Source organism: Cornus florida, unplaced genomic scaffold (assembly GCF_030987335.1).
Source record: "Cornus florida cultivar Cherokee Brave unplaced genomic scaffold, ASM3098733v1 CherokeeBrave_3.0.0_Hap2_Chr10, whole genome shotgun sequence".
In the NCBI taxonomy this organism is placed as follows: domain Eukaryota; kingdom Viridiplantae; phylum Streptophyta; class Magnoliopsida; order Cornales; family Cornaceae; genus Cornus; species Cornus florida.
Window position 1 is genome coordinate 13,065,730 of NW_026775580.1, and position 25,877 is coordinate 13,091,606.

Below are 25,877 nucleotides of genomic sequence, written 5' to 3' on the forward strand. Positions count from 1 at the left end.
TCTTAAGCCTTTTCCCTGTTTGTAGTGTTGTGTTTCAAAGAACCAAATCTAGAAATTTTATTAGTGTTCCCACTAATTATTATTATTATTTTTCTGTCAACATCAAGAAAAAATTTACACATTCATTTGTTCAAGGACTGAAATCCTCACCGTCAATGTTGGGAATTAAAGTTTTATATAAATTGTGGGTGTTTTTCACGCAAACACACCCTTGAAGTCCACATCCAAATTGTCGAGTTGCAAATGTTTACTTACTTACAAAGAAATTTAATTAAAAAGTCACATCCGATTAAAGAAAAAAAGAAAAGAAAAAGTAACATCCTGCTAGGTGTTGCAAATCTAGAGATCTCGGTGTATCTCAGCCGTCCAATTTAGCCCGCTGTTTCCACTAGCTGATCATCCTGAAATCATTATCACGGTTGGGTCTTGCTTGTGTATGTGTGTGTGTATATATATACACACACCTTTGAATATGATTCATTCCCTCGCAAAAAAAAGTCGAATCTGAAAAGCCCATCTCATTTTTTCTGAAACATTCCCTACAAAAATTGTACGCTGGATGTGGTTTTGTGGTCATCGAATCTCTCTTTCTGGCATAAATTCCGACTTTCATCATTATCGCAACCTGCCTTTTCATCTTATGGTTAGAAAATCGTGATTCCAATTCCGCTGATTCCATCAGCTTTGTGTGTGTGTGTATATATATATATATATGGGCCTTGGAGATAAGCACGAAACCACACCTACGCTGAGATCGCCTTTGCTGAAACCACCCCTAATCTCGGTTTGCTTCTCACCCTTCTTCTGAAATTGAATCTATATTATTCCGTGCCAATTTTATTTATGTTTGTTATCAGAGAAAAATTGCTGTGAAATTAATGCCATTTTCTCATTTGTGTATCATATTATTGTTGATAATTTAATATGCTGTTGTTCTTTCATATTAGGGATAATTGATATTTGTTGTTCTTACATTAGTTGTCTATCTTACTATTAAATTAGTTTTTATTGTGGTAGTAATGATGTTGTTAATGGTGGTGGAATGTTTATGGAAATGGGGGAAGTGGATTCTTCTCTGGCACACACCCTCTTGCTATGCATCAAAACTAAGTTGTTGTTGAGAATGCAGCACAAATTACTCAAGCATTCAATACCCATTTAATTCGAGAATGTCTGCAGTCTGCACAAATCCCTTTATATGAATCAAACCTGCCAGGGGTTGTTCGGGGTGGTCAGACAAATCGATAAATGAAGTTTAGAGAAATTTTAGTAGCCTCTTAAACCACTTTAAGCACTCTATTGCCCGACATAGGGAAAAAAAAGACATGTGAAGCAAAAACAATAATACTAAATATGCGAGAAAAGCGCGGGAGGGATCAAAGCGAAATGTAGTAAGCTTTATAAGGTTGAGTACTGCATAAGCCATTGGTAGAGAGGTCTCATCTCTCTCCAAACCTATTGTGGTAGTTTCATAGCATAGGGATTTCATCTATAGATTTTGGAGACTACAGGTCTCTACGGCGTAATTTTGCTAAAGGTTAAAACCTTTAAAGAGGAAGTGGAATAAGAAGCAGTTTGGGAGGGTTGGGCGCTAGCTAGGGCTTTACTTATATAATGAAAAGGGCTCTTTTTATAGAGAGAGAATAAGGATTTTTTTATAGGAGTGAGTGATGAGAGTCACAAACAGAATTTTTTTAGATACGCATTCTGGAAGTAATAAGTGTTGCATTCTCAAAATAGATGGGTGTTCAGTGATGCATTCTCGAAATAATGGTATTGGATTTTTGAAGTAATAGTATTGCATTCTCCAGAAAGACGTTATTTTGATGCACAACAAATAACATCATGGGGGCTGTGCACTGGGCAAGATCCATCCAACTCAAACGATAGAGCGCAACTCTCTTAACCTTGTGGTGGTGGCTTCGAGGCCCTTGTTGGGCATGCATATAAAAATATCTTAATGGGGTTCTTCTTATTTGTAAGGGCATACAAGTTCATTCGTCTAAATCAAGATTTGAGCGGAATGGAAAATACGATTCTTTTAGTAGATCCCAAGTAGTTGAAAAAACGCTTTGTTGAGTTGAGTTAAGTTAAGTTGTTCTTATATTTATATGTATATTATATCCATGTTTGGGTAAATTATTCCCCTGGTATTATAACCCTAGTGAAGGTTACTCCTTCCTCCATTTTTTTTTTTCAACTTCAAATTATTAGTAATAATACAAATAATTTTGATTGTATAATATTATTTCCTTCGAAGATGTCATGTTGCCATGTTGGTAGAAGTCTGTAATTTTTGATGATGCCAATTCTTCTTGAATAGGCTATTATTCTCAATTTTCTTGGATAGATCTAGGGTTATATTGCTTATATATAAGTGGATGAAATATAAAATTTTAGTTCATCGTGATGCAGCACACTTTCTTGGTCCACTTTGTTCAATCCAGGATCAAAGTTTCTGCCACTGACTGGTGATCAATTATGGGTTACTTGAACAATGTAGGAATCCTACTTTAATTCCTCTTTTTGATTCCTGTCATATGAACTCTTTTTGGTGTTTCAAGAACAACTTGCTCTTTCTACGAATTATTTCTTCATTTCTAAAGCTCAAAGTATGAGGTTAGCTTACATGCTTGTTGTGGTTCTTTTTCTAATTTCATATTTCAATACAATGCAGGGATTTGATGAAAGTATTCAGCAGACTAATCCTGGTATGCTTTCTATTTTCTTTGAATATTAATTTCTTTCTTTGAAATAATGCTGCATTTTGATAAAAAAGAAGAGTAATTCATCAATGCCTTAAGTTTATCGGCTTTACCATTTTATGTGATGGCATTAATTGTTGGTTAGCAGCTAGTGCTCCCTCTTTCTTTTCCAAAGTCAGTCTGGTTTCCTTTATATGTTTTTTCCTTTTGTTTTTGTTTCTGTTCTTTTTTTTGCTTTCTTAATGTTACTGGGAGAGGGGAGGGGGGGCAGAGCAGATGAGGAGAAGCATAGTGGAAACCGGCCTGCTGCTTGTTGCCTTGAATGATAGAAGAGCTAATTATCAGAGATCTCAAAAAGAAAGTACCAGTCCAGGGCATACCCTTGACTAAAGGAAACAAAGATCACAACAAAAAATAGTCAATACAGCACATGTAAATCAGCTACAGACACCCAAAGAGGTAACCCCTTCTAAACAAGCTTCCATAGCTAAATGTTCTGCTGCAGTACAAGAACCACCATGCAGAATCTTGTTCCTGTAGGACCATAAACTCCATATAATTACAGTATAGAAGCACCTTGATACTTTGCTCTTCATAGAAGGATTTACAAACTTATCAATGAACCATAGAGTGGCTGCATCCAAAGATTGAACATTCAGAAGGCCATCCTAGTTGCAGAGATTGATGAACCAGCTCCAAACTTGCTTCGCAAAGCTGCAGATGCAAAAGATATGAACATTGGAGTCCTCCCCACTGTAACAATTGACAAAAGATTGTTTGAATGTCGCTGGACTGGAACCACCTGCAGAGAGATTCTAGGCCTGCATCCATTCCAAACAAGAGAATGCCAAGGAACTTTTGCCCCTTGTTGTCTACAAATTTTCCAAGCTGCTTTGAAACAAAATTTGCCACTATTCCACATCACTGCATCCTCCTCTGACTGATTAACATTCCTATTTAGACAGCAATTTCTGCAGGCCAAGAGGATGGCACATTCCACCTACCTGAATTCCAAATAACACTAACAGTATCTGTAAGTTGATAACCAGCTGAAAGCCTTCTCAAACCAAATTTCTGCTGAATAGAAGTACCATCACACCAAGGGTCAAAAAAACCAGACTGAAAGTGGCACCATTACTTAAAATCTCAAATGCTGCAGCATGCAATCTCTAACTGATAAAATAACTTTCCAAATTGATGAATCAGTAGATTTACCTATTAAATTCCAAAAAACAAATTAAGCTCTCTTGACATATTTATCTCTAAACCATCTTATCCACAGTGCCTCTTTAAGATGCAAAAAATCCCAAAGTAGCACACATTTGCTGGACTTAACCACACTCTGAAAACTCCTAATGCACATCTCACCTTTATCCTTAGGCAAGATGACCTTCTCCCAACCAAGCAGAGGATGAACCCTGTGATCAGAATCACCAGACCAAAGGAATCTTCTAACCTCTCTCAATGGTGTCTTGTACTTAACAATGGATAGAAAAAACAGCTGACTAGTAATAGACTAATAGTAATATGCTGAAATAACAGACTTCACTAACTCAACCCTCCCTGCAAGTGATAAGTTGAAAGAGTTCCATGCTGACAGCTTGGAATTAACCTTGTCCAACAGCCTAGAACAATGAGAGTCCTTAAGTTTCCTGTCTACCAAAGGCAGACCTAGATAAGAAACTGTAAAGGACCACACTGAGAAGTTCGGTAAATTTTTAATGCTCTTTTTCCTCTTAAAAGACCTAGTGAAGAATAATTCACTCTTTTCTGGACTTAAATTCAAGTCTGATATATCAGCAAACTGCAAAAAAGAGAGAATTAAGATTTCTAGTATTTTTAACACTAGCCTTTAAAGTTATAAACAGGTAATCTACAAAGAACACATGAGAAATCTGAGATCCCAATTTCTGAACAGCATGACACAACTCCAAATGACCTTCTATGACAGCCCTTTGAACCATCTGAGAAAAGAAATCAGTAATAAGGCAAAAAAGCAAAATAAAAATCCAGCTGGAACTCCATTAACTAAAACAGAGAAACGAGCAGAAGAAATACACTACATTACTCATGAGGTTAAAGTGTTACCAAATCCATACCACTGAAGAATATGTTACAAAAAAGTCCAAGACGCAAAATCATAAGCTTTAGCTAGATCCACCCTGAGTGCCATTGTAGGGTGAGTAGTTTTAGAGCCAAACCCCTTAATTAGGTCATGAGGTAATATGACATTATGATGAATTCTTCTACCTCTGATAAAAGCAGCCTGCTCTGGTCCAACAATATTAACTAGCCCAGAAGATAGCCTATTTGCAAGCACCTTAGTCACAAATTTATAAATAGAGTTGCAAAGAGAGATAGGCATATAATCAGTCACTCTCAAGCACTCATTCTTCTTTGGAATTAAGGTCAGAAAGGTTCTATTAACTCCTTGAGCCAATGTACATTTGGTAAAAAAGAATTGAATAGAAGCAATGACTTCAGATTTGACAATGTGCCAATACCTTTGGAAAAACCTGTTTGGGAGACCATCAGGACCTGTTGCTTTATCAGGAGCAATTGACATAACCACAGACTTGATCTTCTCCTCAGTCACAGGCCCCGGAGAAGACACAGAACCTGCAGAATAAAAATTTGAATAAAAATCCACCACCGAGTCACCAAGTCTCTAATCTTCATCTGGTCCCTAGAGCATTCTCCATCAACATTCTGCATTAGGGAAATTGAGTTGTGTTGAAGGATTTATATATTTAAGTTACACGCTCTCTAACAGCTTAAGCTTTTGGAGTAGATGGTTGTTAACATGGTATCAGAGCAAAAGGTCTTGAGTTCAAACCTCACCGTCACCCTAATTAAAAATTGAAAAACACATGTTGGACCAAAAGAAGGCCACACGTGAGGGGGCGTGTTGAAGGATTTATATATTTAAGTTACACCCTCTCTAATGGCTTAAGCTTTTGGAGTAGATGATTGTTAACAAGTTGTAAGCTCTTCTCTGTTAAACTTTCTTATGAAAAAATCCTGTGCACTTGTCATTGTCCTTGAGCCAAAAGGATTCTGGATTTCTGAGACCAAAGGATTTCCTCCATTTTCAAAGCTGATTCCAATTCCTCCCTTCTAGTCTGTTCTAACTTCGCAAGTGTAGCATTAAGAGGATCTGTTTGCAGCTGCAACTGAACCTCATCAAGATGCTTCCTGCATTCTTTAACATCATCTGGGATAGAAGGTTTAATTTTATTCCAATTCCTCATCTCCTCCTTTACAAGCCTAATTTTCTTCTGCAAAATATGATAAGGGTTCCCATTTACCTAATGAGCCCAAGCTCTAGACACAACGCCCTCCACTCCATCCATCAAGCACTAAACCTTTAAAAATTTGGAAGGTTTTGGACCTGAAGAACAGTCAATGGAAGAAGAAAGAACCAATCCATAATGATCAGAAAAGGAAGCAGAAGAAAGGATCATCTTAATATTGGGAAAAGAGTCATACCAATCAGAATTGACTAACCCTCCATCCAATTTTGCACAGATCCTCCTCTTAATAAACTGATTGTTGGGCCTAGTCCAGTTACCATTCATCACAGAAACCTCCTGCAACCCACAAGTATCCAAAACCAAGTTAAACTCATCAATGATTGATTGAGGGATGCTCAAACCTCCAACCTTATCACCATGGGTTTTCACAACATTCCAGAGTCAAGCAGCATCAACTACTTGAGAGTGCACAACTAAAGAATGCCATAACTTCCTGCTCTCCCCCACAGAATTTGCAGCATAAACTTCTGTAACGTAAAACTGCTTCTGGGAATTATGGTCCAGCACTCTCACAAGCAAACTTTGAGCATCTTCTCCAATGTCAACATGAAAAAGAGATGGGTTCCACCCAAACCAGATTCTACCATTAGGATGGCTAGAATAATTAGCATACCACTTCCAGTTCTTATTTATAAAATTAGTGATTTTCTGAAACTTCTCAAACTTCACCCTTGTTTCAACTAAAATAACTAATTGAAGATTAAAAGACTTAATCCAGGAACTTACCTCCCTTTGCATTCGAGGCCTATTAAGGCCGCTAACATTCCAAGAGCCTAATATTGAGTAGAAGAAGGTGGATTAGCTCCACCAGCTTTAGCCCTTGTAACTCTGTCAGACTGAGCCACAATAGTCTTCTTATTTTTCTTCTTCCCACCAGCTTTAGCCCTTGATCTTTTTGTATTCTTTTGATCTCAGTTTGGTTGGTTCAGTTGTGCACTGCTCAATCTTTCTTTGAGTGTTAGTTCTTTGTGCAAACATTTCCTTTTCTTGTACCATACTGTTTATTATTGTATCAATAAAACATACTTTCAGGAAAATAAAATTATAATAATAAAGTGGAGAGTGGTTATTGTGGTCAGACAATCTTAATTAAACAAAAATCATTATATGTTTAACTACCCTTGACATACTGCTTTTTACTCTTATTTGAATGTATAGTTAGGACTTAGGAGTGTCTTGAGGTTGCAAGACGAGGCTTCCAAATGGCATAATTAAGACAAATGTGAGAAGAAATTATTTATTTATTTTTCATATTATTGCTAGTTTCAGAATTTATATTCTATAGGTGCATATTATTTGGAATAGAGTAACAAAGTAAAGGTTTCACCTATCTACCTAACATTTAACCCATGTTACATGGACTCGGGTACATGTGTTTGGTGCGGGTATATATCCAAGCGTCGGATGTATCAAATCTGAAAGCAAAAGAACCCGGGGACACTACTAAATATTCAAATATTTAAATATATTTTTTATTTCTAAACTAAAAATAATGTCTTTATGTAACATACTGTCCAATATAGGGTTTTCACTCATTTTCAACAATAATATAATGAACTTGAATTATATGATAAACTTTTTAGGTGCATGTCCAACCAAAAGTGTTGGACACATATCCCATACCCATGTCCATATAATGTGTGTCCGGCACGAGTACTTTACCTACGTTTGAAGAGTCCATGTAACATAGCAGTTAACTACTACTACTACTACTACTAATAGCACTTTTTTTTTCTCTAAGAAATGAGATTGTTTAATTGTAACTGTTACTGCTAATACTATTATTACTAAGAAATGAGATTGTCTTATCTCATGGGGAATAGAATTCGGAACATTCATAGTATGAGAAATAGTGAACATTTAATGGGCTTATTCCAGGGTAGATAATTGTTATGATATATTTCTCATTTATTTTTATTTCTTAAGATTGAGTAACTTGGTTAGTAACGATTTGAAATGTTAACCATATGTATTGCATACAAAACGTAAAAGATCAACAAAAGATAATTACATGGAAAGGTAATGTTGTAACAAATATCGCTAACCAAGAACACAATCAAGAAACATGATAAAAAAGTAAACACACCACACACAAAGAACACAAAGATTTACGTGGTTTGGCACAAGCTTGCGTCCATGGTAAAAATCTGGCAAAATATTTCACTTTGCAAAAATCAGGCGATTACAAGTTTCAGCCCCCAAACCCTAGCTTTCTCTCTCTCTTGCTCTTGCTCTCACTCTCACTCTCTTTTCTGTGATTTTCGGTTCTCTCTCTTGTGCTCTCTCTTGACACACCCCAAACCCTAAACGCCCTTATATACTAGGCTACAAGAAAGTTCTAGAACCGAGTCCACGCTCGCAAGAGGAAAATAGGTCAATTTATTTATTTTTTTATGGTGTTGCCCTTGAATTACGGCGTCTTTGGTGGGAGACCCACACCAAACCCAGTTTCGGGATGTTTTGACCTGGGCTGAAACAAACTTTTGGCCACAACTTTACAAATCTCCACCTTGGCTCGAATTCCACTAAGCTCCACAATACCAACTACTCCTTTCGCGAACTCCACATGCCCCTAAGGCCTCAACAACTGCAAATAACACTCAAGTCCAAATAATGTCCGACTTGACAGTAGGAATGACCTTAGTCATCATATCCGTCGGATTCTTTGTGGTCCCACTCTTCCTCACTTCAATAGTTCCTTGTGTAATCATATCACTGATAAAGTGCGACTGACATCAATGTGCTTGGTATTCCCATGGAAAATCTGATATTTAGTTAGGTTTATGGTACTTTGATTGTTGCAAAACTTAGTCAAACCATCCTGTTGCAAGCCTAAATCACCAACCAAGCTTCTCAGCCATCCTTCACTGCCTCTGTGGCTACCAGATACTCCATCTCAATTGTAGACAATGTAACTGTGTAGACTATAAAGTCGCCTTCCAACTGATCACTCCAACAAAGAGTGAAAAACACCCTGTCATGGACCTTCTCCTATCAAGATCTCCAACATAATCCATACCAACATATCCAACGGCACCTCCTGAAGTGCTGTTGTCTCTGTGATAGACTAAACATCTACAGTGCCTCGCAAGTACGGCAATATCAACGCGACCCGGGCCGAAACAAAATTCAGGACACAACTTCACGGTAAAGATAGTCGATTGATCATTCGGGATGTTCTTTTGAAAACAAAAGATCAACTTATAATTGAACAGTTCTTTAAAATCCAATTTATGAACATAGATTTTTTTTAAATATTGCTATGTTTGTTTGTTTATTAAATAGCATCTATATGGTATATAACTAATTATTGCTATCATTCTCCAAGCACTCAGAAATCTATATTGATTCTCTACATTGGATGTACAAAAATGCTAACAATCACCAAGTCAAATCCAAATAAGTCTCTTCGCACAACATAGCCATTAACTGTCTACCAAAAGAATATAAATGCAAAAACAATAATCATGAACCTTTTAACTTTATATTACAGATGGTATGTCAAAGAGATGTATGGTTGCTAAGTACATAATAGTTTGTGGAAATGTTAAAAAGTGATGTCGGTGGTCAGAATCAAACATATGGGGTTGCACTTGGCTTATAGGTTATTGTATAAGTTTGCTTACCTCTCCTGGCTTTCTATTTATACATGGTGTGTGGGGTTACACACCCTTGACTCTATTTAGTGTATTGCCTTTATCTATTAGGACAAAAAATATTATAGAGGATAATATGTTTTATACATGAACAAGTAATTGAAAATCACAGAATAGTTTCTTACTGGTTTCACATTCTAATTTTTATGTTTCTCTCAGTTGTGATATGTTGAAACAAATTAACAGTATGGTTCGTATTTGAAATTTTTGTTTGTGAAGGTTAAGATAGTGAATGCTTATTAAAGTGTGTTTTGGATCTTTGTTGCAGGGGCAGTGATAAGCAGTGGAAGAGAAATTTTGTTGCAGGTAACTTGGTCATGATGGCCTATTTATAATTCTCAAGAGAATAGGAAAATTTACTTAATCCACAATTCAAACTAGTCTTTTGACTCAATACATGGACTGATAGTTGCTATGTTTTACGACTTCTCAAGTTAATTCAGAAAAAACAGATGACCTTACTATGGATTCTATAACCTTTCAGACCAATGTGACATGCAATTTTTATGAGTCTAGATTTTACCTCTTGACTATTTAAGTCTGACACTAAGTTTGTACAGCTGAATGATGTCTCTCTTAACAGGCTTTCAACTGGGAGTCTCATAAATATGATTGGTGGAGAAACTTGGCAAACAAGGTTCCTGATATTGCGAAGTCTGGGTTTACTTCTGCATGGTTACCACCAGCTACTCATTCCTTCTCACCTGAAGGTTGGAAGAAAAATCATTTTTGAAACATAAACTATTTTTTTATTCTTTTATTTTCACTATATTCTTGAATTTTTATATACATATATATTTTTTCCTTTTCATTTGTAGGTTACCTTCCACAGAACCTTTATTCTCTCAATTCTTCCTATGGGTCTGAGCACCTGTTAAAAGCTTTACTGCAAAAGATGAAGCAGTTCAAAGTTAGATCAATGGCTGACATAGTCATAAATCATCGTATCGGAACAACCCAAGGGCATGGTGGAATGTATAACCGTTATGATGGAATTCCATTAGCGTGGAATGAACATGCTGTTACCACTTGTACGGGTGGATTGGTAAGGGTTCTAGTTGTAGTTGACTTTTTTTCTGCGTCACTTCATGGAAATCTAGGGTGTTGCAAGTACCATCCTTTTTAAATTGCATGTGATTGCTATATAGTGTGAGAAAATGCTAATTTTCACAGTTCTTTCTCTGATTGTGCTTGAGGCTGGAGGTATCAACACTCTCTATGTCTTGCTTAGAAAATATCATGTACATATTTAGCAAATTAGACTAGACAGGCCTGTCATTTTTGCACTGGAAAAGCTACCCACTTGGTTTGGTAGTGTTTCTTTAAAGAATCCTTGAAGGTCCCCAATCAAAATTTTAAATTTTTTTTTTTTTTTTTTTTTTTTTTTTTTTTTTTTTTTTTCATGTGGGCACACATAACTAATCCCATTATATTATAGTTTCTAACCAGCTGCACCACCTCTTTAAGTTCAATTTAAATGGGCTAATAATATGCCCAAGCAGGCACCAAGGAGCCTGGGACGCATGTTAGTAAGCTGATAAAACAGCCTTATTTGGATCTTACGTAGGAGGGAGTCATTAAGAACTCCTGGTAGCCCAGTCACCTGGGGGTTAGAGAAAAACTTATCCCATGCTTTAATTTTATATAATCTCGCTAATCTCCATAGATATTATCAGTTCAGTCTTCACTTATAAAAAAAAAACTGTCAGTTCAGTCTTCATAAACTTTTGTTGAGAAGGTGGTAGTTCTCCTACAAACAACCAATGTTGCCAATTGCTCTCTCTCCTCTTCTTCTTTTAATCAATTTATTAATTTGATAATAGGTTATTTAGTTGTTGGATATTGATCAGCCTTAAACTGATTTTGTCTTGATGATCTTAATACACATAAATTGTTTTTTTAAATCCTTAATAATTGTTGCTAAACAGTCGGATCTAATCATACATTGATCACAATTGTATGCTTATGCTTCTCTTGCATCAGTTTGTGCATGGGTTTAGAGCATTTTTTGACCCAATGTCCCAAAAACATTACTTCTTGGTGACAAAACTCACACTTCTCCTTTTTAACAGACAACTGAAAAGCCTCAGTTTGGAGAAACCATTCTTAAAGTTCTTTAAGTGATCCTTTAAGGACTCACTATAGAACACATCATTCATTATGTTGCAAAAGGTAATTGGGGTATTGGTTAGACCAAACAGCATTACAAGGAATTCATAAAAATCATAACGAGTTACACAACCTGTTTTTGGTTCATATATAGATACCTTCGCCAATTATCTATATATGTTAGCAGTTAGTGAAGTAGGAGGATTTTGACAAGTGGTCAAACAGATCTGCTGTGCTGGGCACAGGGTACTTATTCTTTACCATTACCTTGTTTAGAGCCTTGTAGTCCACACACATCTTCATCGAGCCATCCTGCTTGCGTTGGAACAACACTGGTGCACTATATGGTGCCTTGGATGGTTGAATGTAGCCAGAATCCAACAACTTATCCACTGCTTGCGCAGTTCAGCCAACTCTGAAGGTGTCATCCGGTATGGGGATTGAGAAAGAGGCCTTGCACCAGGCTCCAACTCAATCTTATGGTCCACAGCATGTCAAGGGGGAAGCTGTTTGGGAAGTTCTTGAGGCATAACATCTGCAAATTCCCCCAAAATTTCAGCCAATGAGTCTGAAAGTTTCACAAATTGATCAAGTTTGATCTCAATCAATCAAAGCTGCAAGGTAAGTGAAGATTTTTCTAGAGGTAAAGGAATAGGAATAATTCTCCATGTTTATTCTTCTCCTTGTGGAGGATTTATATAGTACACAAATAATTACAAAGAAGGAAAGAAATAACTACAAAGAAGGAAAGAATTAAAGACTAAAAATCAGCTCCTATAATTATGCTAATCGGCACCTAATCTGTCAGCACATGTACAGCTAATTATCTGTATATGTTAGCAGTTGTGTAGTCAACAATACAACCAATTATCTATATATGTCAACACTCCCCCTCAAGCTGGAGAATAGATGTCCCGGATTCTCAGCTTGGCAAGAGCAGAATTGAACACTTTGCCAGAGACTCCCTTAGTCAAAATATCAACAAGTTGATCCTTGGTCCTCACATAGGGAGTGCAAATCACACCTTCTGTTAACTTCTCTTTGATAAAGTGCCTGTCAATCTCAACATGTTTAGTCCGATCATGTTGCACAGGATTATGAGCAATGCTGATGGCTGCCTTATTATCACAATATAGCTTCATGGGACCTTGACAAGCAATCCTCAATTCTCCCAATAAGATCTTCAACCATAATAATTCACACACACCGTGAGCCATCACTCTGAATTCAGCCTCGACACTAGACCTGGCCACAACCAATTGCTTCTTACTCCGCCAAGTAACTAGATTGCCACCCACAAATGTGCAATATACCGTAGTTGATCTTCGATCCAAAACAGAACCTGCCCAATCAACATCTGTATAGGCCTATACTATTGAGTGATCATGTTTTGAAAACAAAAGACCCTTACAAGGTGCTGTTTTCAAGTATTTAAGTATCCTGACCTCTCTACTGCCTGTATATGAACTTTATGTGGCTCGTGCATGAACTGACTGACAACACTCACTGCATAGGCTATATCAGGTCGTGTATGAGACAAATATATAGTTTTCCATCCAACCTCTGATATCTCTCTCTATCAACTCGTTTATCATCAGTCTGTCCACCCAATCTATGATTTTGTTCGATAGGAGTATCCACAGGCTTGTAGGCTAACATCCCTGTCTCAGTTAAAAGATCAAGTACATACTTTCTCTGTGAAACAAAGATTCCCTGCTTTGAACGAGCCACTTCAATACCTAGAAAATACCGTAGGACACCCAAGTCTTTAATTTCAAATTCCTTGGCCAAATGTACCTTTAGTCTCATAATCTCCTCGGTATCATCCCTGGTGATGATGATATCATCCACATAGACAATAACAACTGTAATTCTACCTCCCCGAGATTGTTGAAGGAATAACGTATGATTTGCTTGACTAGGATGATATCCATACTTCTGCATAGTTTGTGCAAACCTACCAAATCATTATTTAGGAAACTGTTTCAGGCCATATAATGATTTTCTTAGTCTGCATACTTTCCCCTTGTTGGTACTTTCATCACTACCTGGAGGAAGGTCCATGTACACTTCCTCTTCTAGATTGCCATGGAGGAAAGCATTCTTAACATCAAACTGTTGGAGAGTCCACCCTAGGTTAGCTGCTAAGGATAACAGAACCCGAATAGCATTCATTTTCGCAACTGGAGCAAATGTCTCCTGATAGTCAATGCCATATGTCTGAGTATAGCCTTTTGCCACCAATCTTGCCTGGTATCGGTCAATCGACCCATCTGCCTTATGTTTTATGGTAAACACTCATTTGCAGCCAACAGTTTTCTTTACCAATCTTCAGGACATCTTCGCATTGAAGGGTATATTGATGCAGACCGGGCAGGTTCTCCCTCAGGTAGAAGATCAACTACGGGTTATTGTACTTTTATTGGGGGTAATCTTGTGACTTGGAGAAGTAAGAAGCAATCAGTTGTTGCTCGATCTAGTGCTGAGGCTGAATACTGTGCAATGGCTCACACAACTTGTGAGCTAACTTGGTTGAGAAGCCTTCTACAAGAGTTCGGAATCTCAGTGCAAGATCCAACTCCTATCTACTGTGATAACCAGGACGCCTTTCATATTGCTAGCAATCCAGTTTTTGATGAACGGACAAAACACATTGAAGTGGATTGTCGTTTCATTCGTTCTAAGGTGGCTTGAAATGAGATTGTGACTCCTTTCGTGCCCTCTTGCAATCAGCTAGCTGACATCTTCACTAAAGCTCTTCCAAAGAATGCATTCAACTCTATTTGCAGTAAACTAGAAGTTGTTGATATCTACTCTCCAGCTTGAGGGGGAGTGTCATGAATATAGGCTGTTTACAGCCTATAATTAATTAGGAAAGTTGACTATTCTGCTACATGTAATCTGCTAGCTTGATTATAGGAATATTCTGATGCATAAAATCTGCTAGCTTGATTATAGGATTTTGATTAGCTTAATTTCTGGTAATTGGCTAAACTAATGTACTGATTGTATGTCTACGGTTCCTATATAAACCCACATGTACTCACATCTAAGAGACATACAAGAATTCTTCTCTTCTATTTTCTTGCTCTTATTTACAACATCAAGCTTAATGGCCGTGTCCTCTTCTGTGATGCTAACCTTCGTGTCTTTCAAGCCAAAATGATATTGGAGATTTATAAAAGACGTATCGGTGATCTTGTCAAACAAGCTACGCCAAGATGTTCGTGGAGGAGACAACACCCAGGAAGGAGAACTAACTCCTGGTTATTGGGAGGAGGTATTACCCTCCTCCATGTTATGCAGCAATCTTCTTCACAAGCAAAACCCTATTTTCCATGCAAACCCTATTCATTCTCTTTTGATTTTTAACTAAGTTCTCAATTCCATATTTATAGCCAATATAGGAATTCTATGTGATATAATAATAATAAAAAAGTCTTTAAAATTATGTTTCAAAGAAAATTTTGAAAATATTTTACATTGACAGACCAACCGAGACATCGATTGAGAGCCACTCTCCAAGTTATTAATCCATTGAGCCGTTTGAAGCATTTTAGACTATGATACAAATTGTCTGTAAATTTTGATCTATGATTACATTGGTAGAAGCAATCTGTTTATGCAAAAGAATCCCGATTCCAAATTTCAAACCATCTATATGAAAATTTCTACGATCCCTACTATTGAAAAATATGTTTAAAACAATATTTTGATCCTTTTGAATATCAATTTAGGTCATTAATATTTGTAAAGGTATAAACTTACCTTAACCTAGATATTTGATTAAACTTGATAGATCTTCTTTTTTTCATAATTAACTTGATAGATCTTCTACATGTTCTTTGTTGTTTTTCATTTCCATAATCTTCTTTGGGTTGTATATGAGTGACTCCAAGACTCTTAGCACAAATTATCACCTTAGTTTTGAGTAGGAATTTCCAACACGACTCAGTAATCGACATTAGGGTTTCTATAATTTCTAGCAAAGAATCTCTCTTCCTCGTATGTCTTCTTTGAAGCAGTAGAATTTAATGTGACCTGTCTTGGCTCAATAAGAACAGCAGAGAGTGGGAGGATCATAATAATTCTTTGTAGGATTCAGTCTAGGGAATCTATTCGCATGATTTTGAGGAGTAGCATTGTTAGGAATGTTTCTAGATTGTGGAGGAGTTTATATATTTATATGGGTGTGTGTGTGTGGAAATGTGATTTGAAGTACTAGCTTTTGAAGTAAAGCCCAAACCAGAATTATCAGATGTAGACTCACCCATGATCAGTAATTAATCTAAGTTTTCAGTTCCTTATGAAAACAAACAGTGTTGTCTTTGCACTTTTTTAGTTTAATTTCAAGGTCTTCTATTTTCTTCGGAAGCCTGATTAATGGTTCGATGCTTCACTCTCTTCTTGTTCAAGTAATTAAATTTGCATGTTGGAGACTAACTATACCAACTTACCCAACCCTAGAAGAGTAAAGTAAAAAGAAAAAAAAAACTTGAAAAACTTTGAAATACCTACTCTTGATCACAAAACAAAACAACTCACAAGACCATGTGCAGGCAGCGTCCAGGGTGTCGCAAACAGCATAGGGTTGCTGTTGCACAAACCGCAAGGCTGCTGGAGGTTGTGGAAAGGTGCTGCTTGTCTGGCTCTGATACCAAGAAGAAATACAACATATAAGAACTACAAGAGAAATATGTAAAGGCATGAATGAGAAAGTTCACTCATTCACAACGATGGTATTTATATCCTTAAAGAGCACATGTCAATATTACAAGAAAGGAAACTAAATAAAATCATTACAGATTCTATGCCTAGATATATGCATAAATAAAGTCAAATTCCATGATTCTAGGCTATCATATCTCAACTAACTATCTACTTTATGTTTTGATTTAGAAAATCATAATTGAATTGCATAAAAGTGTTTTTGGAACTTGCTAATTCTGAAATTTCCTAAATATAGAAGATGGACACTTTGATCAATCAACTGATTAATCAAAGGATACTAGTTGCATGTTGATCAATCAACATATGTGCTCGATTGATCGAATTTTCCAAGATAGGAATTTATTTTTAGGATTAAAATACTAAAACCCTATTCTCTCTATTACTTTGTTGTCTATAAATACCGTATAATCTTTGAAAACCTAGGCATACATTAAGATCCACAAGCTAGAGATATTTTAAGCATAAGAGTACATACATATTTTTATTTGTGCATTCATCAATCATATCCATTAGGTTCTCGAGTGTTTGTATATGAGTGTCAATACTATATTTTTACAGAGCTAAATTGAACATCAACACCAAACAATCGTAAGACTGTGATTGTGTGGATGACTAGTCTGGAGATGAAGTTACTATTGAAGAAGCGGATCGCGTATGGAGCATTATTTGTTGATAGACCATACTGTGTGCCTGAGAGTCTCAAGTGTGAGTTTGATGGATCAATCTGTGCAGTGTTGTTAAAGGCGCGCCTAGGCTCGAGGCTCAGGTTTAACGCCTGTTGTCATCCCAGGCTCACTGATGTTTACTAAGCGCGCGCCTTGGTTGCGCCTTGTCCTGTTTGTGAGGTGCGTCTAGGCGCGCCTCACTGATATTTGTTTCAAAAAATACGATTGTTCTATTTCTTAAACCAAAAAGGGTACTTTTGGCAACTTAATAAACAAAAAAGAAAGCTCAATCATACGATATAAGGAACTGTTGTTCAAAAGAATAAAAAAATAAGAAAGCCCAAGAGTCAAAGTATTAACCGAACAACGATAGAATGAGATTGTGAGACGAAGGCGAAGCCCTAGTTGCAAAGATGAACAATGAAGCCACGTCAGTTTTTTTTTTTCCTCTCACTCTCTCTCTCTCCCTCTTCTCCTCTAGATCTCTCCTCTCTTATTATCTTTGTTTACATCTCTCTCTTCATCTAGTTCTCTCATCTCTCTGTCTTCTTTTTTTTTTTTTTTTTCCTTGTTAACAATTTATTTATTTTTGTGCTTTGTTTTGCCATTCAAAAAACAATTTTGCTTTGCCATACAAATTTGTGCTCTGTTTTATGGTTGTTGGATGCTTGTATAGTTGATGGATATACTTTTTTATATTTGATAGTAATTTTTAGAATATTGATATGACTTATGAGATATGAATGTTATTATGGTAGTTTAAATTTTCAATTGTGCGCCTCACTTCACTCAGGCGTGCGCCTCGCACCTAGGCTCCAAAGGACCTCTAGCGCCTTGGTGCGCCTTGGGCCTTTAATAACTATGAATCTGTGTGAAGATTTAACTAGGGGTCCTGGGGTTAAGAATTGTTCACCTAGTGTAACTTCTCTTTCATATAGTTGATTTGATCTGATTGGACTAGGTTCAATGGTTCACGTAAAAGTCTTGGCGTCCATTTTGCTTGCTTTCATCTTATTTTATATTGCTCATGATTGCATGTGCTATGATTAAAGCGTGATGGTTTCATTGGTTATTGTGATTTAGTGTTAATTTAAAATTTCGTTTTTGTGGTAATATAAATGAAATTTAAAAAGTAGTTAAAATTAGTTAAGATAGCCATCAAGACCTATTCACCCCCTCTAGGTCTAGATCATGGACCTTGCGAATACGCCTAGGGTCCAGTCCTTAACCCATCGCATTCTAAAAGGAATTTTTATGAATCAGAACATGTAAATTAAAAATCTTAATGTGTTCAATAATATGAATGCATAATAACATGAACCCTATTAGGCAAGTGCATAATCCAGAGTTGCAGTTACCTTTTGCACCTTGCTTGAAATTTTTTGAATTCCAATTTTGCCCACGGGCAGAGGTAAGTCAACTATATAGGTAAGTCGACTATATAACTAACTCTTAAAATTGTAAAAAAAAAAAAAAAAAAAAAAAAAAATCAAAATTTAATATTACGGATTCAGTTTTATACGAAATTTTCCATCCCAAGTCTTATTGACCAAACACAGTCAAATGATGTCCTCAGTAACCTGGGGATGATGTATTAAAGTACTTTATTTTATCAGAACATCCAAAAATCGCATCCTCAACCTTACCTCCCCCCTTCTTGGTACAGAAAAAGGCCTTGTGCCTCACAAAATTAAGGGAAGTAGGTTCATGAAATTATTGGCCATTATGCCTCAAAGTGTCTCGGGAAACTCTTAATTTCAAACTATGGTATCAGATCCAGTGGACTAACCAACTACATCCTTATTCATATCACTGAAATTGTTCAATAAGTGTCCTTGCCTCTCTCTATGTGTGAGCTTTGTGTTAATATATGCTTGTGGTTGTATGAGTAAAAGGAGACATGAACTGAGTACTTGGGTCTATACATTTACATGATGGCCATAGTTTCTCATCTTCTATGATACTAAATCATGAACATTTATACATGTTGATCTCATCTTCCAGGGTAACGGAAGCACTGGGGATAATTTTCAAGGTGTTCCAAATATTGATCATACCCAGCAGTTTGTTCGCAAAGACATCATTGGGTGGCTACAGTGGCTACGCAATACTGTTGGCTTCCAAGATTTCCGCTTTGATTTTGCTAGAGGGTAAACTTTATTATGCTGTCCTCCCCCCTCCTCACCCTTTTCATAATAGTTTTTTCCTGTAATTTTCATTCATCTTATTTCTCAATCATCTGGTCTAGTTATTCAGCAAAATATGTAAAAGAATACATTGATGGCGCAAAGCCAAATTTTTCTGTTGGCGAGTTTTGGGATTCTTGCAACTACAAGGGTCACCATTTGGAATACAACCAAGGTACTATACTTCTTATTCTATAATCATGTTTCATTTGATAGCATGACTATTAAGAAAGTAGAAAGATGAGCTCTGAGTCGCTACCCTTATTCTTTGTCAATTTTTCAATTATTCTGACAATTTGTGTCAAAAGAAAAGTTCAAACTTAAGGGAAAAAAAGAAAAGAAAGAAGCAAGAGCAAGAGTTTCATCACAGAACTGATTGCAGCATCTATGCTCCGTTTGTTAGGAAGGAAGGAAGAGGGATGGAGGGAAGACAAGAAGGAAGAAACAAACTTCCTTCGTTTGGTATAGAGGATGCAAGGAGAGAAGAGAAAAGAGGATGGATGAGTCATCCTTCCTCCTTCACAAATTTTCTTCCCTCCAAATATGGACGGAAGACATGATGAAAGGAAGGCAATGCCATTATAAATGTTTTTGAATTACACAACTTTCCTTATAATTACCCCTTTCTCTGCCCTTCTTTCCTAACAAACAAAATAAGGTATTATTTCATTCTCTTCTCTTCTATCCAACCAAACAAAGAGAAGGAAGTACACAATCTCTTCCCTAGGGATGTCCCATTCATCTCTTCTTCTCTTTCTTCCATCCAATTTATTTCCATCCTACCAAACAGAGCATTAGTATGTCAGCATGACAATGTAGATTTTCTTTTCTATAATGTTGGGCATTTGAGCCTTTATATGCAACCTTCCAATTCATACAATTCACCTACTGTGATGGATTTTACATCTCCCATTTTTATTGAAGCAAACAACTATTTGTCCCATTAACACTTGGAGTAACACTTTGGTTAGTTTCATTTTAAGTACATCTTTTGTGATAAACTTTTTTCCCTTGGCCATTTATTTGTCACATTAGATTTGACATGCCTATTCTTCAATCTATTATGTATTTACCATTGAGCATCCCCATGATAATTTTTACCTGCTGAGTAGAGTTAATGTTGATATTATTGACTAATTCTTATCATGGATTCTGTCCATCCGCTCCTCTCTCCTCCTCCTCCTCCCCCAATTCTCTCTTTGCTCTTGTGGTATTGACTTTTATGAGATTTTGGATATTCTTGCTGGTAAAATAACTTCGAAGTTAGCTCTTAATGTATGTCTTCATCTGGAGATAACTTTTCTGGTATATTTATATTTCCATATTGTTCACTAATTCCACATGCAGATAGTCATAGGCAGCGGATAATTAATTGGATTGATGGCACGGGAAAGCTTTCAGCTGCATTTGACTTCACAACAAAGGGAATTCTTCAGGTATTCAGCCAAGGCATTTTGTTGAGATACATCTATTCATCTTCAGTGAAAACAGACGGTGTTCTCAATGTGGAAACACATCCTCCCATAAATAATACTCCCTCCTTCCCATATTATTTGTCCCTTTATGGTATTATTACCTTTCTAAGGGGACATGAAATTAATGCATCATCTCCTTTTAAAATTACCAAGTTGTCCTTTCAAGTTTATATATGTATTTTACCAAGTTGGGAGATTTTTGAAAACTTTAAGGGTAATTATGGAAAGTTAACATTTATTTTGCTCTTTGACTTTTCAAGTGGGAGACCTAATTTGGGACATCCCAAAAAGAAAAGAGGGGCCACTAATATTAATTTGGGACAAAGGGAGTAATGCTATCTTGTTTACCCTTTCTATGTTAGTTAAAAGACTACCTATTTCAACATGTTAGTTTCATTGATCATTGATCATTGGGGTACAAGTACACGTCAGCACTAATATTGAGAGTGTCATACGCAAGCATAAATGTAATATTAATATCAGGACCAACATGGTGGCAAATGTAATAATGTTAATTGAAACCCAAAGGAGCTCCTTGAAGCAAGCTTGAGAAGAAAAGAAGTGACACCTCGAGAGATATAAACCCCTCACAACACGGTTTCGCCCTTTAATTTCCTGCTTCTAATGCCCACCTACCAAGCCTGCAGAATGACAATAGAGCATTAAATGCAATTTTTTTTTTCCTAGTTGGTGCTCCACCCCCCAAGGAATTGTTTGCGACATTCTATATGAGTACTCATGCAGACATGGAGAAGCACATTCAGATTGATATTTTTTGAAAATTACTACAATTTTGTATAACTTCTCCATTTATCCCATTTATTCAGTGGTCCAAGCTCTTATAACTGAGCCGAAAAAAGGGACATTACCCAGTTCTAAAAACTGACCACTCATTCTTATATAAAGAGCATTCTCTCATTTATTACACAAGACCTACCAAAGCTTACAGAGCAAGAACATCATTGAAGTGAGAAGACTAGGGATTTTTGAGGAGTTTGTCCTGGGATCTCAAGGAGTCCCCATTGTCATTCTTCATTCCCTCTCGAGTTAGCCTGGATCCCCACCTAGGACCACCCCTTTGGATCTCTTGTCAGGATTGCATCAACCCCTCTAAATTCTACCTTGGAATAAAGAACTCTATATTATAGGTTGAAGCAGTCTGCCATGTTCAATATATGACTACCATGTTTAGATGATATATTTAGGTCTTTCTCATAATTCACCTGCCAATAAATTGGATTTCTTAAAGAATTGAACTTTCTGCCAGTGCTCATTTATATGTCACTACACAGGAAGCTGTAAAAGGGGAATTCTGGCGTCTGCGTGACCATCAAGGTAATCCACCAGGAGTGATGGGATGGTGGCCTTCAAGGTCTGTCACTTTCATTGATAATCATGATACAGGATCAACTCAGGTACTTGGAACTTTTTTCTGGTTATTCTTGTAACAGTTGGCCTTTTTGCTCCATGTATTCACCTTTGTATCCTAGCATTCCTGAATTCAAATTTTTGTTCGTAATTAGCTGTCTGTTAACTCAGATTCTTTGATTCTTGCAGGCTCATTGGCCATTTCCTTCAAATCATATTATGGAGGTATTTTAAATCAAGATTAGAATTTACTCACTTGATTGTTTTACTGCCCTAGATTTTCTCATATTTTTGGTTGCTAAGTAGAATACCTTACACTTATCATGGTAGGCATGTGGTTTTTCATGTTGTGTGGTCTCTGATTTCTGGTGCCAGTGCATGGCAGATTGTGGTTTGGTGCCTATTGATTTCTTGTTTTCTTTTTGCTTTTCTTTTTCTATGAATAGTTGTTAAATCATTAGGGAACTTCTGAAAATTTGGTTGGACAGTGTCACGAAGGATAACTAATGCCCGTCTCAATCATTGCATTTGAAAATAAAATTTCTTCTGAAGCAACTCATTCCAGGTCCTAAACTCATTTTTTGGCTAATTGCTATAAATAATTTTATTTTATTTTATTTTTTCCTAGGCAAGATGGAAAATTCTATAGATATATTGTACAAAAGAGAATCAAGTAGGGGCATGCCCCCGCATTACAAGAGAAAGCAAGTCCATCGCAGAAGTGGACTGAAACTAATACCAGGAAAAAGATTCTTTAGGCTGAGAATCTAGATTTATTCCAGCAAAGATAGTACCAGTTAAATTTAGGCTGAGTTACTCTCCAACACTTATAGCTCTCTTGAAGGCGAAAGCTCCATCATTTGACAAAATAGAATCTGAACTAGCCTGTATTGGAACAGACAAGATAAAATTTTGTAATTGCTGCAAGATGGAAGTAGAAGGACTTGGTAATCTCCATCTGTTATTATTAATAAGGCTGCTACGCTTAGCATAGATCTCTTCAAATTCTATAAGAGTTTGTCTCTAGCACCAAGGATCATCAAACAACCTTATAGAAATACCAGATCGAACTCTGAAACTAATTTGCTGTAGATCAAATTGTCTAACTGCTAACATAGTCCTCCAAGTGCAGGATTGGGATGCAACAGAAATTGTATTCCAATTGGAGGAAGCAGCAGTCTATCTGTACTAAAACCAGGCTACCCATAAGCAGTCTTTAGATCTTATATAGTCCCAGACCAATGTGCATTTAGTAGCCTGATTGATATCACTAATCTTTCTAAAGTTGACGTGGAGATATGAAGTTTACGTGCATCTCTCTTTCTCATAGGTTCACTCTAAAGCATAGTTGATAAATTCTTGAATGATTTTATATTTCCTGTCTACAAATCCACTAGTTTCCACTTTTTGTTTGATATTGAAAATAGCAAATAACAGACCTTTGCATTTATTTTTGATGAAGATCCTGTTGATATTAAATATTTCTTTAGTCTCAGTTCAACAAATGAGATGCCATCGGGCCTTTTCAATCCTTCGTTAGTACTAATGTGTCTTCAATGGTCTCTTCAATCTTGTTCTTCATATATTCCACATTGTTTAGAGAATCCTTCCAGTTTTTTGTTCTTCTGATTGATTGCTATCATACCCTACAGGGCTATGCATACATACTAACACATCCGGGGATACCAACTGTCTTTTATGACCATTTTTATGATTGGGGTGACACCACACATGACCAAATTGTGAAGCTGGTATGCTACTTAACAATTACAATGTACTTAATTGGCATTTTTGACCGTCTCTAAGATTCTAAATATGTATGCAGATGGATGTCCGGAGGCGTCAGGATATTCATAGCCGATCATCTATTCGAATTCTTGAAGCGCAGCCAAATGTCTACTCTGCAATTATTGGGGAGAAAGTGTGCATGAAGATTGGAGATGGCTCATGGTGCCCTGCTGGCAGGGAGTGGACACTCGCGATTTCTGGCCACAGATACGCTGTTTGGCACAAGTAATGTTCCCTAGAGGTTTCCGCCGTTTGAGCTATTGTTCTCCCGGTGGCAAGCGGGAGGGAGTTTTGTTACATCTTGGAAATTATCTTTTGCTTAAATAAGGCATCCAATCTTCAATTTTATTGGAGATTATTTTGCAAAGTATATTCTGGATACATCAATAATATGGGTTATTCATCTTGAATGGCCACTCGGTCTAAATAAATCCTATTGGTCCATTCCTTTTTAGTCCTACAAGTGTCTGTGGTTTTTGGAAGGGCCAAGCTTTATCGCTTTTGATTCACTTATTACATTAAGTTAAAAGTTGTCATACACTGCCTACGTGGCACGACACGAAGTCGAAGCCAAGACTGTTATTTCAGCTCAAGGATCAAGATCTTGAGACACTCCCAGGTTCACTTTGACCTTGAGGAGGTAATTCGGGAAGTTTTAGTGAACCTAAGAGTGTCGTAGCAGGACTCAAGTCACTCAACTCTTGTAGGTCAAATTGGGACACTGATCCAAGTCAATCTCGAGGGCCAACTTTTGAAAAGTCCAAGCCTTCTCCTAGGTCTACCAAAACTTTTGAGTGGCAATTCTCGAGTTCAGAACACTCGAGACACATTCCTAGGTTCATTAAAAGCTAGTCTAAATCTCAGGAATGTTATCTCAAGTGTACCAAAATCTTGCGAGGCAACCTTTGAGTCTAGAACTATGGGAGGGCCACCAAATCTCGAGGGGCAATTCTGGAGTTCAAAATCCTGAGACACTCCAGGTTCACTAAAACCTCGAGGGGGTAACTCTCGATTCCAAAACTCTGGGACATTCGGGTTCACTAGGATCGTAAGGGACAACCAAAGTTCCTCTCACGAATATAGACAGGACTCGTTATGTCTTTCTAGGTCCCTCACATTGTGTAAAGAAAGTCGTTCCATGATTTTATGTCTTTCTAAGTTCTCTCTTGTTGGCTTTTAAGTCCATTCTTTTAGTGAATTCAAAGGGTTCATAAAGGTTTGAGTAGCTATGGACAGAATAGAACAAGTGTAAGAAAACGAGTTTTGAAACATAAGTGAATTTTTTGTGTGCTTTTTTTTTTTTTTTTTTTCTTTTTTCACATGTTTTTGTGAATCAAATAGAAATAAAATAAGAAAAACAACATTTGGATGAGTTGTTGATCGTCAATACAAGAACAAGCCGACCATCAATTTGATGAAAAACACTCTATGCGCTGCTCCTGTGTGCAGCAACCCCTGACAGCACGTAACCAGACTTTGGATGCTTCGTTGATAGGCCAAACGAACACGAAATTAGGCACATAATATATCGTCGTAAAGCTTGTCGGGTCTAGTTTTTGACGATATAAAGATCATCTCGAAACTCTCAAGTACAAAGTGAGATGTTGTTAAAATAACAGAGAGTCGCCTACAAGTACAAAAATATGAATTGTTTAGCTTCAATTCACTTCTTAATTTTCGCTCCTATGACTTTGAAGGAATCCACAAGTTTAGGAAGAGTAGTCTCCAATAGAGAAAAGAAGAAACCTAGGAATTCTAGAGAGGAAGTATGAGACAATTACACGCATGCATACACCCATGCAAACCCAAGTGGCCGCCCTCATATATATATATATATATATATATATATATATATACACACACCTAGGAATTCTAGAGAG

The 25,877-nt window shown here is 36.8% G+C and overlaps 1 protein-coding gene across 1 annotated transcript; it reads left to right on the forward strand.

Moving 5' to 3' along the window:
- The first annotated feature begins 452 nt into the window (after window positions 1-452).
- LOC132280191 (probable alpha-amylase 2) lies at window positions 453-24,451 on the forward strand. Its single transcript, XM_059782346.1, has 13 exons — window positions 453-784; window positions 2,416-2,499; window positions 2,678-2,711; window positions 9,944-9,981; window positions 10,259-10,385; window positions 10,494-10,720; window positions 19,185-19,330; window positions 19,429-19,541; window positions 20,714-20,802; window positions 22,134-22,256; window positions 22,399-22,434; window positions 23,862-23,960; window positions 24,035-24,451. The coding sequence occupies exons 2-13, from the start codon at window positions 2,482-2,484 to the stop codon at window positions 24,224-24,226; spliced, it is 1,242 nt and encodes a 413-aa protein (XP_059638329.1). The 5' UTR covers window positions 453-784; window positions 2,416-2,481; the 3' UTR covers window positions 24,227-24,451.
- The last annotated feature ends 1,426 nt before the right edge of the window (window positions 24,452-25,877 follow it).

What these genes read in the sequence shown, in the direction of transcription:
- LOC132280191 (XM_059782346.1), top strand. An exon ending in CGCTTTGATTTTGCTAGAGG is followed by an intron (nt 19,331 to 19,428) that starts GTAAACTTTATT and finishes CATCTGGTCTAG; the next exon opens with TTATTCAGCAAAATATGTAA. An exon ending in CCATTTGGAATACAACCAAG is followed by an intron (nt 19,542 to 20,713) that starts GTACTATACTTC and finishes TTCCACATGCAG; the next exon opens with ATAGTCATAGGCAGCGGATA.